Consider the following 16194-nt stretch of genomic DNA (forward strand, 5'->3'; position numbering starts at 1 on the left):
TCAATCCAGACCTCATCCAACACTTTTGAATCCTGTTCTTTTCGTGATGGCATGATCATAACAAACATGGTATCATTTTAAAGAAAATTAAATTATCCTTGGAATGATGTCAAATATGCATTGTTTTAAATTTGAAAGTTGAGATAAATTAATGGCCAAACTCAGATTTCCAATCTTTTTTTACTCGTTTTGTAGCTTTTCAATTCAGACCTCATCCAACACTTTTGAATCCTGCTCTTTTCGTGATGACATGATCATAACAAGCATGGTATCATTTTAAAGAGAATTAAATTATCTTTTGAATGATGTAAATTATGCATTGTGAAAAATTGGGAGTTGGGAGATAATAATGGCCAAACACAGATTTCCAAACTTTATTGAGGGGTTTATAAAGTTATAATGAACAATAATTTTCGTTTTAAGTTTCTCTTCCTTTCTTCCTCTTTTTCTCCCCCCCCCCTTTGCCAGCCGATTGGGGGGCACGTGCCCCCAACGCCCCCCCCCCCCCCGTAGTAATAGCGACTCTATATATTCCCTAATCGAACAATATCATTATGTCTACTAATTTTGAGAAGCATTGAACATAGACGTTTATACTGCATCAGTAAGAAGAACAAGCTCGATAAATATTATACGAGCCTTGCAATGGGCGTAGTACACACCATAAGCACAACTCGAACATGCCCAAAGTAGGTTATGTCGCCTTAATTTGCGTGATTTGTCACCAATCATCGAGTTTGCCTTGCCGAACACACCACGTTGACCAAACCTGATAGAAATATTTTCTACTCTACTTTGACAAGGCGATCGATCGTGATATTCAACCGGATTACACAGAATCATTGAGGCCTGTACATCATCCGCGTTTACCAAAACAAGTAAATAACTTTACATTTTCGTCATCAGGCGCACGTCGAATTTATCGTGTTCTTGCGTTTTTATAATATTAATGCGGAAAACTTTAGGAGAATCAAATTCAGTGGTATGAAGAATCTGAGAATATGCAGAAGGGTAGGTAATCATGACACGTCTCTCAAATCCATGCTTGGCATGAATGGACTTCCCAATCAATACACCTATATAGGATATCTGTCAGATTTACAATGTTTACGCAGATAATGTTACGCAGATAATTTTCGTCACCAGGCGCACGTCGAATTGATTGTGTTCTTGCGTTTATTAATGCGGAAAACTTTTTTTTTCTTATAGAAGATATGGAGAATCAAATTCAGTGGTATAAAGAATCGGAAAATGTGCATAAAGGGTGGGTAATCCTGACATGTCTCTCAAAACCATGCTTGGCATGAATGGACTTCCCAATAGATCTATAGACTGTAATTCTCATTTACATATAGGATATCTTTCAGATTTACAATGTTTTTGCAGATAGTGTTCAGTTCTAAATTACCGAGTAGAATATAAACCGGTCGAGAATATTTCAATCTGGCACGATCAATTCAGCAATGGAAACATGGCTTAATCAATTTCAGCAACGAGTAATCGATCTGACGATTTTTTTCCATCAGTAGGAGTACCGACTGCTGAAGAGATCAACTAAATTTAACCCAATCTGGATATTTTTTACCATGTGGTTCTAGCTTGGCTAAGTTATTGCAGTCTTTGATCAACAGCGGTCTCACTTTTTTTCTCTCTTTAAAATCCAAGTTCAGTGTAGTGTCTTCACCACCCTATATCATCAACCATATACATATACTCTAAACAAAATGATATTGGGTAAAAAATGCTCCATGAGGGTAATTATGTGTCCAACTAACATTCGGCATTTTTATTTTTTCCAATATGATGAAAATTTTGCCCATTCGAAAGTAATTGCTGCTTACTGTTTGACCTTTTACTTGCCAATGTGCTTCCCGCATTGGGTAAAATGCTGTCCCAAATTGGTTGGACACATAATTACCCTCGTGCTGGTTAAAATCTTACCCAATATTTTTTTTACAGTGTAGCTGTTTTTAAGATTTCTACAATACTAACAACAAACTCTTTTCTGCATCTACTGAAACCTACAATGTACAGAAAATGCAGATTATTCACCAGAAATAGGATATATAATAGAAACCAATTTAAAGGTTTATCAACATTTTGTGCATATAAATTTTGCACAAGAGTATTGATTTCGCTGTTCATGAGACTTCAACGCCCCAGGTAATAATTTATAATACCATTCTTTCTTCCATATTTTTTCCCAGTTGAGAAAAACAAAATAAAAGAAAAAAATCAATGACAATTTTGTGTTTTAATTTAGTATGTAGAATCTTTGCATAACGAAGACGAGGTCATAATTTGCTGTTGAATATCAATCAATACGTTCAAATATTGATCAAAACAAGACAGCATAACGATAATTTTAATTGACTCATTGAATTACCAAACCATACACCATACCATTACAATACATATACTTCTTTATGATACGTGGTAAAATAACATGATTGAAATTTTCTCTTGATTTTCTCATAAAAAAAACACATTTCTATAAAGTAAGGTATCACATGATTTAATACTTTATACTGAATCTTGACAAAAAAAGAAAGCGTAGGTTTAGATGCATTTGTTTCTTCATCTTAGTTCAAACAAAGATCAGGTCCTGTGGCTCCGGGCGTGTGTCCTGTCAAAAAGAGAATATGGATGCGTGTTATACGCTTTATTCATTAATAGATATAGTAATAAAAAAATAGACCCACCCTCACCTTAAAAAAAGAAAAAAAATCAGAAGGTGGTTTCCTCGTGACCGACAGAGGATCTGGAATGATGAAAGATTATATCAATGGTATTTAGACTGCCCCTTGTATTTTTTATACAAGTTTATAGAATGCGTGCTTTTATGATGATAGCCATTATTCATAACAAACGCCGTCCATCCTAACACCAAAATTGATAAAACTATTGATGGTTTGCACGAATCTGACTAGATGCCTCTGATACGAAACCATTACTGGATTCAGAAAAACCTTTACACTTAACGTTTGTGACCTCTCTACTCTGACAGATGTAAAATACGTAAAAGAAAAAAAAAACACTAACGAGTTTTCGCAAGTGCAACGGGGAGAGATTCTAACATATTAAATGCATTGAAAATGCCCGTTAGATTGATTTCATTTACTGATTTCATTTTTCACTTTGGGCATGTTGGAGCTATGTGTTTGCGCTCAAGTACATATCCGGGAAGTATTATAAGGTATATTTTTATCTGTTCAAAATCTCGCAACCCAGATCGTCATGCAGTCTTTCTGATAAAAATTAACTAATACAATAAACCGTGACGTAATTTCCCATAATTCCTTATCAGCATGTGAGAGTGTTACACTCCGCCTTCCAAAATTTTGGCATCATTTAAACAAAACTTGCGGGCTCTTTGTTTACTAGTTACTTTGTTAACTTAATCTGGGGGAACAACGAAAACCCAAATAAATTTTACATCCTGTATATCCAATACTGATACTAAAAAAACGCCTATACCAAATCTTGGGTTGATAAAAATCACCAGTTTGCCCTGCCTCATTGGATCATTACTATTATGGCTAATTCTTTCTGGTTGATGAAAAAAAAATCTACGTCTATAAACTATTCTTAAGTTGCCATGATACATTATAGGCTCCCTTTAGTTATCATACTAATAAATGATGAAAATGGTCACGGAACACTTTCTTCTCTTGTATTTTAAAGAACCATGCAAGCTCGTTTTTTTTAAGTTTAGTGAGTGTATTTATTTATTTATTTATTTTTAGATCACTGAGTTAAGAATATAGATCAATGATTAACCTACCATGGCTTGTAGAAGCTCGCTCGCAGATTTGTCGGTAGGTTTCAGTGTTTTTGATACTTGCAAAAGCTGGATTCCACCAAACGTTGAGGGAGCTATCCAATCGAGACATTATAGAACCGCCTCCTTTAATACAGTTAGTGATAGGCTGCCCAACCGTATCCAGCTCAGGATCATCGGCATGCACATTGGTGTTCGCAAATCCTGCTGCCACCTGATTAAAAGTAATTGCATATACCCCTTGAGCCGAAGCATTATTGCAATATTACTCTCCATAGTATGTTTTATGACATAGTTTGATATCCATGGTTTGACAAATATTTACTTCCCCTGAAGTGTTGGATGAACATTACAGATCACCCTTAATCCCAAAAGTTTCAATATAGGATTTATATCCACTCCTCCTTCGAATTTACGCCCAGCATATTTGAAACATGATTGAGCATACTTAAAATTGTAATAATAATAATAATAATGATATTGTCAATGTTACGATATCAGTATTGATATCTAAGAACTTCATACACCTCCCGCATCATAAGATCATCATACACTAAAAGTTGATGAAACCTGAATTACTTAATTTTCTGGACTGGAGTGTCAACAATGAATTAATATTTTCCTAATATTAATTGTAAATCTGGAGTGTGAGAAGTGAGTGGGAGTGACCAACATTTTCACTCCATGAAACACCTAATGACATTCACACAGGGCTGTGAGTGCGTTACAGGTATCATCACCAGTCGACCTGTGACTGTAAGGAGCGTTCACACGTGGATATAATCAGACATTAATATCTACACTCATTCGTTTAAATACCTAATACGTACAGAGAACATACACAATGAGTAGTGGAAAATATCCAGAATTGAACTGGGAGGCAACAGACCTACCCGAAGAGTTCCAGATTTTCAGACAAAGAATGGAGCAGATTCTCGCAGACCAAGACATAACTGATCAGAGAAAAGTGGCTATAAAAATCAAGATTGCTGTAGGCAATGAAGGCTTGCGTCGAATCAATGCATCGGGGCTATCAGAGACCGATAAAGAAAAACCGCAAGAGCTATGGAGACTATCAGAGGCACAGTTAAAGGTCAATGTCAATTTTCGCATACACCGCTTAGAGTTAATGCGGTACAGGCAGAAACCAGATGAAACGATTGATGAATTCGTAACCAGGTGTAGAAACAAAGCCAAAAATTGCGATTTCAAGGGAGCTGAGTTAAATGAGCGAATCATGGAGCTTGATTGCGTCAACTCCAAGTCTCAAATTCCAAAAGTCATTACTAGATCAACCGAAAGGTTACAAGGTCGAACAAATTTTGGTAGAAAGTCGTAAATACGAGGCAGCGAGCCGACAATGTCTTGAGACACTAGACCCTAAACAGAATATCGATTCGTTCAAGCGTAACCAGGGACGAAAAACATGTGGTAACTGCGGACGTTTCCACAAACCCAGCTCTAGCTCGTCAGTGCCCTGCGTATGACGATGAGTGCCGTGCCTGTGGCACCAAGGGCCATTGGGCCAAATTCTGTCGTAAATCGAAAAATGATCGTAGTCGTAAACAGAATCGTAAATCAGATGACCGAAGATCCGACACGGTATCTGATGATCGGAAACCAAGACAAAACAAATCACGATCAAAGTCGAAAAGACGAAAGAGTAAACCAATAAGCGAAATGGACATAACACATGATACTACCACAGATCATGATCATTATCAATCTACAGATAGTCCATTCAACGTAGCACATTCGACACCATGCACACTAGTGGACCACACACAGTTGTAAATCCAGAAGGTACTGTAGCATTTGCTAACATTGACATAATATGCCCACAGAGAGTAGGTCAACATAAGCTTTACCTAAAAGTGGACTCGGGGGCAAGTGCTAACACTATCACCGTACGTACCGATAAAGCAATATACGGTCCAAAGTGGGAATCAGTAGTGAAACAAAGAGCAGTAAAACTTATAGCTTACGGAGAGACACCAATTCCATGTAAGGATACACTAGACATAAAGTGTAGATACAAGAGTACAAAATGGTCAACACAGACATTCTATGTAGCAGATGTCAAGGGTCCAGCAATCCTAGGGTTGTTAGGTTGCACTGACCTTTGAATTATCACAATTCACTCAATGCACAACAAAACACCTACACCCAATCCTAAACCTAAACAAACACCTATCACAAGTGTAAGGGATCTCAAACAAGAATATCCGAATCAGTTTGACGCTATTGGTAGTTTCCGGGGGGAAGGCAATGCTTCATGTCAAGGATGATGCTAAACCTACCATAGACGCACCCCGCAAGTGCAGCGTACACTTGAAAGACAAAATCGAGGCGGAACTGGACAATATGGAGCAGCAAGGAGTCATCAGAAAAATTGAGTACCACACCGATTGGTGCAGCTCCATGACCACTGTTGTGAACAAAGATGGATCCATCAGGATTTGTCGTGACCCCAGGAGGTTAAATGATGCCTTGAAGAGATGCCCGCACAAACTACCAACTTTGGAAGAGGTCCAACCTGTCTTTGCAGGAGATCAGTACTTCTCTAAGTTAGACGCGAAGGCTGGTTACTGGTCGGTTCACCTATCAGAGGAGTGCCAGGATCTCACCACATTCCGTACACCATTTGGAAGGTACTGCTTCCAAAGACTACCATTTGGGTTATATACTAGTCAGGATATCTTCCAGCAGCATATGGATAGGATTGTCCAAAATGTGCCAGGCTGCATATGCATCACAGATGACATAGCGATTGTAGGAAGAACGGAGGAGGAACACGATAGGAATCTCTACTTACTCATGGAGACAGCAAAGCAAGAAGGCTTAGTGTTCAACAGCTCCAAGTGTACTATCAAGAAGGAAGCCGTCAACTTCTTCGGTTCCAAGTACACTAGATCAGGTATCTACCCAGATCCGAGCAAGGTAGAAGCTATCACATCAATGTCATTACCCAAGGACAAGGAAGATGTTCAGAGATGCCTAGGATTATTCACATACCTAGCAGCATACATTCCTAACTTCTCAGAGAAGTCAGCGCCACTTCGAGAACCTCTACACAAGGAAGTACCATTCATCTTGGACGATGATCATGAACATTCCTTGAACAGCCTGAAATGTGCAGTATCATCAGGTGCATGTCTACAATTCTATGACCCAAAGAATAGACAACTGCCTGCTCCAGCATGGCAAACCAGTTGCATTTGCATCCAAAAGTCTTTCCACTGCACAGTCCAACTATTCGAACATAGAGAGGGGAAACCTTAGCCCTAGTGTTTGGTATCAACCGCTTCCATACATATCTATTCGGGAAGGAATTCACCGTCATAACAGATCACAGACAATTGGAAATGATATGGAAGAAACCTCTTAGAAGTGCACCACCACGTCTACAGAGATTGCTTATCAAAAGTCCAAGGATACCGATATCAAGTCAAGTATCGACCAGGAAAAGACATGATTCTTTCCGATACCTTGAGCTGACTTCCTAATCCCAAGGAAGCACGCGATGTTCCGCTAGATGTCAGAGTGGAATCCATCTGCTCTGAAGCCGCAGATTCGCACCAGATTGACTTGATATACTTCGGACAACACAAGAGAACAGAGCTTCAGAGAGAAACAGCTAATGATCCTGTTCTCAGATCACTATGGCAAATAGTCACTCAGGGATGGCCTGAGACCATCCAAGAATTGCCGACATCCCTTCGTCAATTTTGGTCTTACAGAGATGAAATCGGAGTATCAAACGGAGTACTCTTTAAGGGAAGTCAAGTCATCATACCGAAGACACTAAGGAATGACATCCTTAGACAGCTAGGACACATGGGAATCGAAAGCACGAGGCGACTTGCTCGTGAGACAGTGTTCTGGCCAAACATCAACAAGGACATTGATCAGTTGATAAAGCAGTGTGAAACATGCCAGAAACACCAAGCAAGACAGCAGAAAGAGCCACTGCATCCATATGATGTACCACCAGCACCATGGACCAGACTGGGAACCGACTTGTTCATGCTCAGTAGACAAGAGTATCTACTCGTTACTGATTACTATTCCAAGTATCCGATCATTGCTAAGCTAACCGATACATCCAGTGCAGCTATAGCAGGAGAGATGACGGAAATATTTGGTCTGTTCGGTCCACCAGAAGAGATTGTGTCCGACAACGGTCCACAATTTGTCCGGAAACTATTCCAAGACATGTGCAAGAAGTGGAATATCAAGCACATCACTTCTTCACCACACTATCCAAGATCCAACGGATTAGCTGAGAGAATGGTTCGTACAATCAAGAATCTGTTGACGAAGTGTTCTCAAACTAGCCAAGACAGTCAACTAGCCATGATGCACCTGCGAGTAACACCAGTTGACAATAACTTGAGATCACCAGCAGAGATGTTGTTTGGAAGACCCATCAGAACCACATTGCCAAGTCACTATCTTTCGAGAGATTCTGTTGCCACCAAGTTTCTCTTGAATAGGCAAGACAAAATGAAGGAAGTGCATGGTCGACATGCAAGTTCTGATTTGCCACCACTGCATGTAAGACAGCCAGTGAGGGTTCTGCATCCAAGAGACAACACTTGGATACCAGCCAAAGAATCCAAGGTCTGTGAAGAACCTCGATCCTACGAAGTTTCAACGCCGAACGGAGGAATCTTGAGGAGAAATAGATTTCACTTGAGGGAAGTTCCATCCACCAACCCAACTCCGAAGGGTGTGAGGTTCGACGAAGATCACTCCACAGAAACTCAACCAGAGGAAGACAATGTCCAACGAACACCAATGTCCAACTCTACCGCTAATCAATCTCAACAGACACAATCACAAACTACGAGATCTGGACGCACTATTCGCCAACCAGAAAGATTCATGTTTGAAGATTGAACATTATGAACACTCTAAACTCTCAAACAAAGAAGAGAAAGAGAAGAAAAAAGAACAACACTGAAGACATTAGAGTAGTTTAAAAGTTTGTTATATGCACGTATAATCATTGTACATTATTTTTGGTATGTCACAATAGTGTTTACGAAATTATCAAAAAGACACTATAGCCAAAACTTATTGTTTGGAAATATTGATTTCAGGATCAATCCGGTTATCCAAATTATTTTCAGTTTTGCACAAGATTGAAGTTATGTAAAATTGAAGATGCATACAGTTTATCACAAATTGATATTTTTCTCAGTTCTCACAAACCAAACAATTTTTATATTATTATCTGATAAATCATAACTAAGCCAAATTGCCAAAATTTGCAGACTACCAAAACTATTGTTTGAAAACAATATCATTGAAATTTGAAATTCTCAATCTTGTCAGAAGAAGGGGGATGTTACGATATCAGTATTGATATCTAAGCACTCCATACACCTTCCGCATCATGGATACCATGCCTGCTGATTGACCTGCCTGGCCTGTATAATAAAACTGTATATAAGTTCACTACCAAAGTCTCCACCAGAGTCCTTTGTATTGGATCAGTCAACAAGATATAAGTCTGTGAAATTACTCAATAATAAAGATTAATAAAGACAACATAGTTTCATGATGCAATTTGAACAATCTTTTTAATAGTGTCATACAACATGTACACACTAAGAAATAGGGGTTCAAAGTTGAACCCTATGCGTTGGTACAATAGTAGCACCCTAAGGGGAGCTAATGAGAGTAATCATGCTCAATTGTGCACCCTTTAGGATTTAGTTAGAGTATAGAGATAAACAATGTAGGCCTAATGAAGGTACAAAATTGAACATTCTTAACGTCACGTAATACGCACCTTAAAACATGAAAAGGTGCACCTTTTATATATTTTAAGCTGCAAACGAGCTTTTCTTGGTGAAAATAATGATAATAATTATGATGATGATGATGATAATTATAGCAATAATAATGATAATAATAATGATGATAATAATAAAGTGATTTTGGCACCTTTTCTCACTTAGTGTACAAGATTACACCCGAAAAAGAGATAACAGTGATAATATTTATGGGGCAAAACATTTCTAGTGTGTATGTAGTAAATAATTTGGATAAATGAAAGCAAGGGAGCAAAGCGACTCGAGGTCTTTTGAATTGTTGCGATCAAGTTGATCAAGATCAAGAAGGAAATATTTTACAAAAAAACATAAAGAGTACGATATATAATATGCCAATGCCATGACGAGTGCGACGTACTGTAGTGATCACTTTAATTTCTATAATTATGTTTAAGGTTCAACCTGGTTTGTACTTCGACTTACCTCATTTGCGATGATCCCGGCTTTAAAAGCCTCCCTGGTCGGATAATGCCTCACTTGACTAGGCGCAAGTGGAACACCCTATACAGCAAACATAAAATTGGTTTGAAAAAAAATATTCATTTGATTTAAATATATACCACTTAATTGTTATCTTGATCTGGCTTTATACTGCAATTAGGTCTTGAAAGAGTACAGTAATTTTACAGTGATAATGCGTGATACTAAATAAGTACAAATTTAATAACTAAGATTGTGAACTAGTCGATAAAACGTTATTATAATGACTTCATTGGCCTTCTTTCGCCGGAAATCAAGTAGAAAGAGGCATCATTATGAAGTATACCCTGACTATATCTAATAATTCCTTAAGCATAAACTTAAAAAGAACGATTTCACAATATTTTTTTGTATAAATTTAGTCTTTTCAAGTCCTTTCTACAATGTTCAGTACTAATGTGTCTCATAGACCTCCTCACAATATAAATTATAATTTATAAAGGCCCGAAAAAAATATATTATAAAATATAATAATCATATTTGTAAACTGAAATCTGGTTTTGTACAAGAAGAAATATAATAATGTTTATGAGAAATAGTAATATTTGTATTCCAAAATCTCGTATCAAAATATAATTGGACCTACAATCTTCAATCGGTTTCCCTGAATAACTCCTATTTATTTTCTCCCCCCCTCTTTCTCACTCTTTTCCTTTCCGTGTTCCTTTCTCCATCTCTTGATTCTATTATACCCCCCCTCCTTCTTAACCCTCTTTCACACAGTCACATTTGCTTCTAATCGATTATGATCTAATTCCACAATCTTATTCTTTTTTCTGTTTAGCATTCTCTTTAAACGATTATGCTCTAATTCCATAATCTTATTATTCTTTTCTCTGTTTAGCACTCTCTTTAATCGATTATGATGTAATTTTAATAATACTATTATTCTTTTCTCTGTTTAGCTCTCTCTTTAATCGATTATGATCTAATTCCATAATCTTCAGAAGATATGAACCTCTTCTACAAAGCCACAATCACGATCGCTCTCAATGTCACTCTCTAATTCCCTTTTCCCTCTCTTTCATTTTCTACCCTCTCATTTTCCTTTTCTACCCCCCCCCCATATATCTCTCTCTTTCTCAACCAACACTACCCCCTTTATCTCTCTCTCTCTCTCTCCCTTCTATCTTTCTTGCACCTTTATCTTTGGAAGATCTTACTTTTTTAATTGTTTTCCTCCAAGCTTGTTTGTGTCTGAAACTTAGATGCTTTATTCTTAATCCATGATTATGATGTTGTACGATAGGACTTGCTCAGCAGTACTTATCTGTTTAACCCTCATCGCGCTTTACGCCCCACCCCTCTGACTCTCTTTCCCTCTCTCCCTCTCTTGGTCCATCTTCCTTAAACCCTGTCATTTCCCTTGTCGAACACTCTCCATCCAATAATACCTGTATTGCGTCGGCGTTACGAGCCAAACAATATTCATCGGACGCCCAACCATCCAAGAAACCAATTTTCTGATTTGATGGGATATTAGTGGGATTAAAACCGCCTGGATTGGAAGGTCTGACGTAAAAGATCCCACTTAGACCAACGCGGAACTCGTCTGAGAATTGCACGGTGAGAGCCCGCTTGTAGGTATTAAACCATCCTAGAATTGAAAGGCCCAATGTGAAAATTAGACAATGCTTGTAATTAGTTTCACACACAATTAACTAATATCAGACTCGGTGTGTATCCGGGTATGTACAACGGATGAAAATGCTGTGCTGAAAATACATTGGTTTACGTCATTACGTTTTGACCTAACAATGTTTACAATAATCATACCAATATATAAAAAACAAAATATTGATCCATGCACTTTAAGACTATTTTCTGGAAAACGAGGGATTTGAAATAAACATAAAAAATAATAATCCATGTACATGAATATTGAATTCTCTCCGCGAAAAAAAGACAAACTATGAGTCTCACCAGTACAGGCATCATACCAGCGCGCCATAAGTCCAAAGCCACCACGAGAACGTTGACCAGCTTCAGAATCCCAACAATTCTCGTAAACATCCCAGATGAGTCGACAATCCTTATTTGCTGCTGCGCAAACTGCGTGAATGGAAACAATAAGTTAAAGTTATTTTCGCTACGCATTGTGACAAAGTAGATGATTTCTGTCTATTGATCAGCCCTCGTTAATAACTACTGATACGATGACAAACCAGGTATAAACCAAACCTTATGCATATTTATATAAATTATGCTGATGATAAACGACATCTTTGTCTGTGGGTTAATACAGATAGTTGTACTCCAGATAAGAAGATTTAAATCAAAACATCATTGTACCACTTTCATGACAACATAATTATGTAATTTTGGTATGCAGTCATATTCTCTGAATATATAAGGGGAAGTACGATCATCAACAATTACTCTATGGGTTGCCCCTTTGAAGATATTTTTTTTCAAAGAAGATAGTTACCTGCATCTACGATATCAACATGGAAGCCACGAAGTGTTCCAGTAAGATCATCACTGTGAATAAAGAGAAAAGATCAGACGGTATCAGAAAATAACAAAAGAAAACACTAATAACGATGACTAAAAAAGGCTTCAATCATGTTGGTAGCGGGGTAGGTAAGTCAAAAGGGAAACAAGATAGCAGCTGTTAACATATTGCATCCGTACAAGTGGCTTCAAAGCCCCTGGTTATATTTGGTTTGGGCTGACTCCCTATTCCATCTCATTTCTATTGTCACATTATTTAATTATGGTTTATTATGTGGTGGTCATGGGCCACTTTTCATCATTTCATCAATGGCAAATCAAGCCCCGAAAACAATCTAAAAATGTCTGGGTCCATAAAAATTTGTGGCTCAAAATACGTTTCTGAACTATATTCCCATCAAGTGCTTGATATGATATATAAATTATGTATATCATATGTGGGTCTTCAATTTATACTTGGCCTATATCATGTATATATTATCTTTGTACTCTTCTTTTCACCGCAAAGTTTAATCATCATAATATTTTGATTGAATGGATTCATAGATCAAAATACGTACATGTATTCGAGATTCGTCCCGTCATGCCCAATGGCAAAAGTCCAAATATCTCCAGAAATAGAGACTGAAGTGTCTAAAAAAAAAGTATCACAAATGAAGTCACGGAGAATATCAAAGCATCTTAATTTCCCATTATCACATCCCCAACTGCATTGTCTCTCTTCCTCTCCTCTCTAGCTCTCTTTCTCTCATTTTTTTCTCTCTCATCCTCTATATCTTTTTTTTCCTTTTCCCGCTTTCTTCTTTTCTTCTTGAGTTTAACGTTTCATGATGATACATTTTCACTTCATTTATTTTTCCATTTCCAACAATCATTTACAATAAGTTTTGTTACATACATCTTGATATAATTATAATCAATAAAACAAAGAAACTTATTATGAATAATAATCAAGATAAAAGGTCGGAAACGGAGGAAGCTGCTAAAAAGCGAAGCTTGTAGAATGCAGCCTCCTACAACACATTCGTATGAACAATGTAAACAAAAGACAAATAAAACATGGTAGAAATTTGAACTCAAATCTATTTGAATGAATAGTTTAACAGAAAAGAAAGAAAGAAAGAAATAGAAAATGAGAGAGAAAAGCGAGATCAATGGTCTCCATCAGATTCTTGCCCCGACACTCACAGCGAATATTACGGATCAACAAGAAAACGAAAAATATCATATTTCACAGTTCGTAGTGCTGAGTATATATGAAAAATATAATGTTTGAGTGATGAAGAGTTAAATAAAGTAACGAGTATCTTGGAGAAACTTTTTAAACGTAAATTTAATAAAATTTAGGCTTGGGGAATCTTTGATAGTATTATTAAGAGTGCCCCAAAGTCGAGGGCCTTCGAAAGTAAAGATAGATTTGGCAAGAATTGTCCGGGGTAGAGGAAAATGAAATTCGTCGGATTGACGTGTAGGGTATTTATGGATAGTTTTGTTTTTGTTAAATGAAGAATCAAAGATTGATGGTAGCATATTATTATTCAACTGATACATAAATTGACTCAAATATTGATATAATGTTTTTACTTTTAAGATTTAATTGTCAATAAACAATTGGTCCGTGTGGGATCTTCAGAACATATTGAAAATAACGCGCAATGCCTTTTTCTGTAAAAGTAATATTCGTTCTAGATATGATGTATGTGTATTTCCCCAGACAATTATCCCGTAGCTTAGATGGGGTAAAATTAATGTTAAATGAAGCATTTTTAAGGAGGAAGTTTAAGAAAAGCTTGACCTTATTCATAAAACCAATATTGCGTGAAATTGTACGGCATATAGAATCAATGTGTGTTTTCCAAGATAAATTGTTATACTCTCAGACCTAAAAGATTTGTTGTAGCGACCACTTTAATGTCAGCGTTGTCCAATTTAATATCGTATGGTAATTTATGTAAAGAATTGCTGAAAAGCATACATTTCGTTTTTTGTACATTGATTGACAATTTATTAGATCTTATCCATTGTACTATTCTCCAGTTCAATGTTCAATATATTGACTAAAATATCGGGATTAGGATGAGAATAAAGTACATTTTTGATATATTTTTTTACTATGCTGTTCTCTATAAAATAAGTAAATAAATGAACTGAACTGAAAATAAAAATGGAATTGACTCCTAGGGGGGTGAATTCAAAATCCATATAGAAATCTATAAGTACTAACCTTTATCAAATTTGCCTGACAGCCAACAAGCTAAGATTTGATCTGAAAAGGAATAAATAACGACTTACCTCCCTGTCCTGTACCATCCTGATTGATGATAATATTAGGTACTGATCGATCGTCACTTCCACCACCACCACCACCACTTGTTCGCCCAAGGCTTATCGCAGCGATGACAAGAGCGACGAATCCAACGATTAGACCCACAACGAGAACGAAGATGAGTAATGGTGACGAATTCGAGTCATTTCTTTTGGGCTCGGGTGGGATGACGGCTCTGACATCAGAAACACTGCTCAGCTCAACATCTTTGCTCGACATGTTTATTTCATATAATCAGGACTCTTTAACGTCTGAAAATAGGTATTTGCCTCAAAGAGTCTTTAGGGGGTACAAGTCTGACACTAAAACTATCAAACAGCACAGTGAGAAGATGATACATGCATTAATGTGGTGTTATTCACCAGTTGAACACACCCACCTGTGCACTTGTTTTCGTCAGAGATCACAGATATTGGGTTTATTGTTCCCTATCGCTCCATTGCAAAGTTTGAATTAGCTTTTCAAAGTTTTGGTGTTCAGTTGAGCGAAACATAACTATTCTAGACGAAATATGACGACAAAGATTTTATACCGTATATTATTGGGAGTGGGCTATATTTGACTGGATAGCAAAATGGCTCAAAAGATGTTGCACACACTATTATGATGTCTTTTTTCGTATTTGAATAAGTTTGCTCTGCCACATTATTATGAAAATATTACATCTAAGTACATAGTGGTACATGTACATAGATTAATACTGGGCATAGAGTGCAGTGCATTGTTGTCTATATATTGACCTGTTTTTCTTCCATAGTTCAGGCAATGTTTTATAAGTAGCATGTAGTGATTGGTTTTACAAAAAGAAAAATAATAAAGGTATGTCTACAAGTACAAAATATATTTTCTGACATCGATTCCATGTACAGGTGTAGGCGAGCGTCCATACCCCGGTAACATTAGCCTTATAATTTACATAACACATTTCTATAAAACATTTTTGAAATCACTATCTTTCTCACTTTCATATATCATTAGTTACTGAAACTTGTAGCAAATATAAATTTTTTTTTGTATTTCAATTGCTTAATATAAATTATTTCTTAAACCCGCTGTAGGGGCTCCACGCTCTATACAAGCAATGCTTTTTAGTGGATCCCCTTATTTCCATACACGTAATACTATGTTATGTAAGGTTTTTTATATAATTATGCTAAGGTAAAATTGATCTTGTACTCGTTCTTATCTGTATTTGAATTATATTTGTCATAGAAATGAAATAATCTTCTTGAATCTTGAATCTTGAATATTTGTTTTTACCAGGGTCATTGAAATCGCTGATATTAGGTTTATTCTTCCCTAATGCTCCA

The 16194-nt window shown here is 36.8% G+C and overlaps 1 protein-coding gene across 1 annotated transcript; it reads right to left on the reverse strand.

Annotated features, from left to right (window-relative positions):
* Positions 1-908: 908 nt before the first annotated feature.
* LOC121410514 lies at positions 909-15165 on the reverse strand. Its single transcript, XM_041602663.1, has 8 exons — positions 14851-15165; positions 13119-13191; positions 12533-12585; positions 12028-12156; positions 11499-11701; positions 10048-10125; positions 3785-3995; positions 909-2626 (listed from the first exon to the last, which is right to left on the reverse strand). The coding sequence occupies exons 1-8, from the start codon at positions 15101-15103 to the stop codon at positions 2583-2585; spliced, it is 1044 nt and encodes a 347-aa protein (XP_041458597.1). The 5' UTR covers positions 15104-15165; the 3' UTR covers positions 909-2582.
* Positions 15166-16194: the final 1029 nt, after the last annotated feature.

Source organism: Lytechinus variegatus, chromosome 3, assembly GCF_018143015.1.
Source record: "Lytechinus variegatus isolate NC3 chromosome 3, Lvar_3.0, whole genome shotgun sequence".
Taxonomy (NCBI): Eukaryota; Metazoa; Echinodermata; class Echinoidea; order Temnopleuroida; family Toxopneustidae; genus Lytechinus; species Lytechinus variegatus.

Coding starts and splice junctions, on each gene's coding strand:
- LOC121410514 (XM_041602663.1), bottom strand. CDS start 15,103: ATGTCGAGCAAAGATGTTGAGCTGAGCAGTGTTTCTGATGTCAGAGCC. Junction 12,586..13,118: donor GGGACGAATCTCGAATACAT/GTACGTATTTTG, acceptor CTTTATTCACAG/TGATGATCTTACTGGAACAC. Junction 12,157..12,532: donor TGTTGATATCGTAGATGCAG/GTAACTATCTTC, acceptor CCATTCACGCAG/TTTGCGCAGCAGCAAATAAG.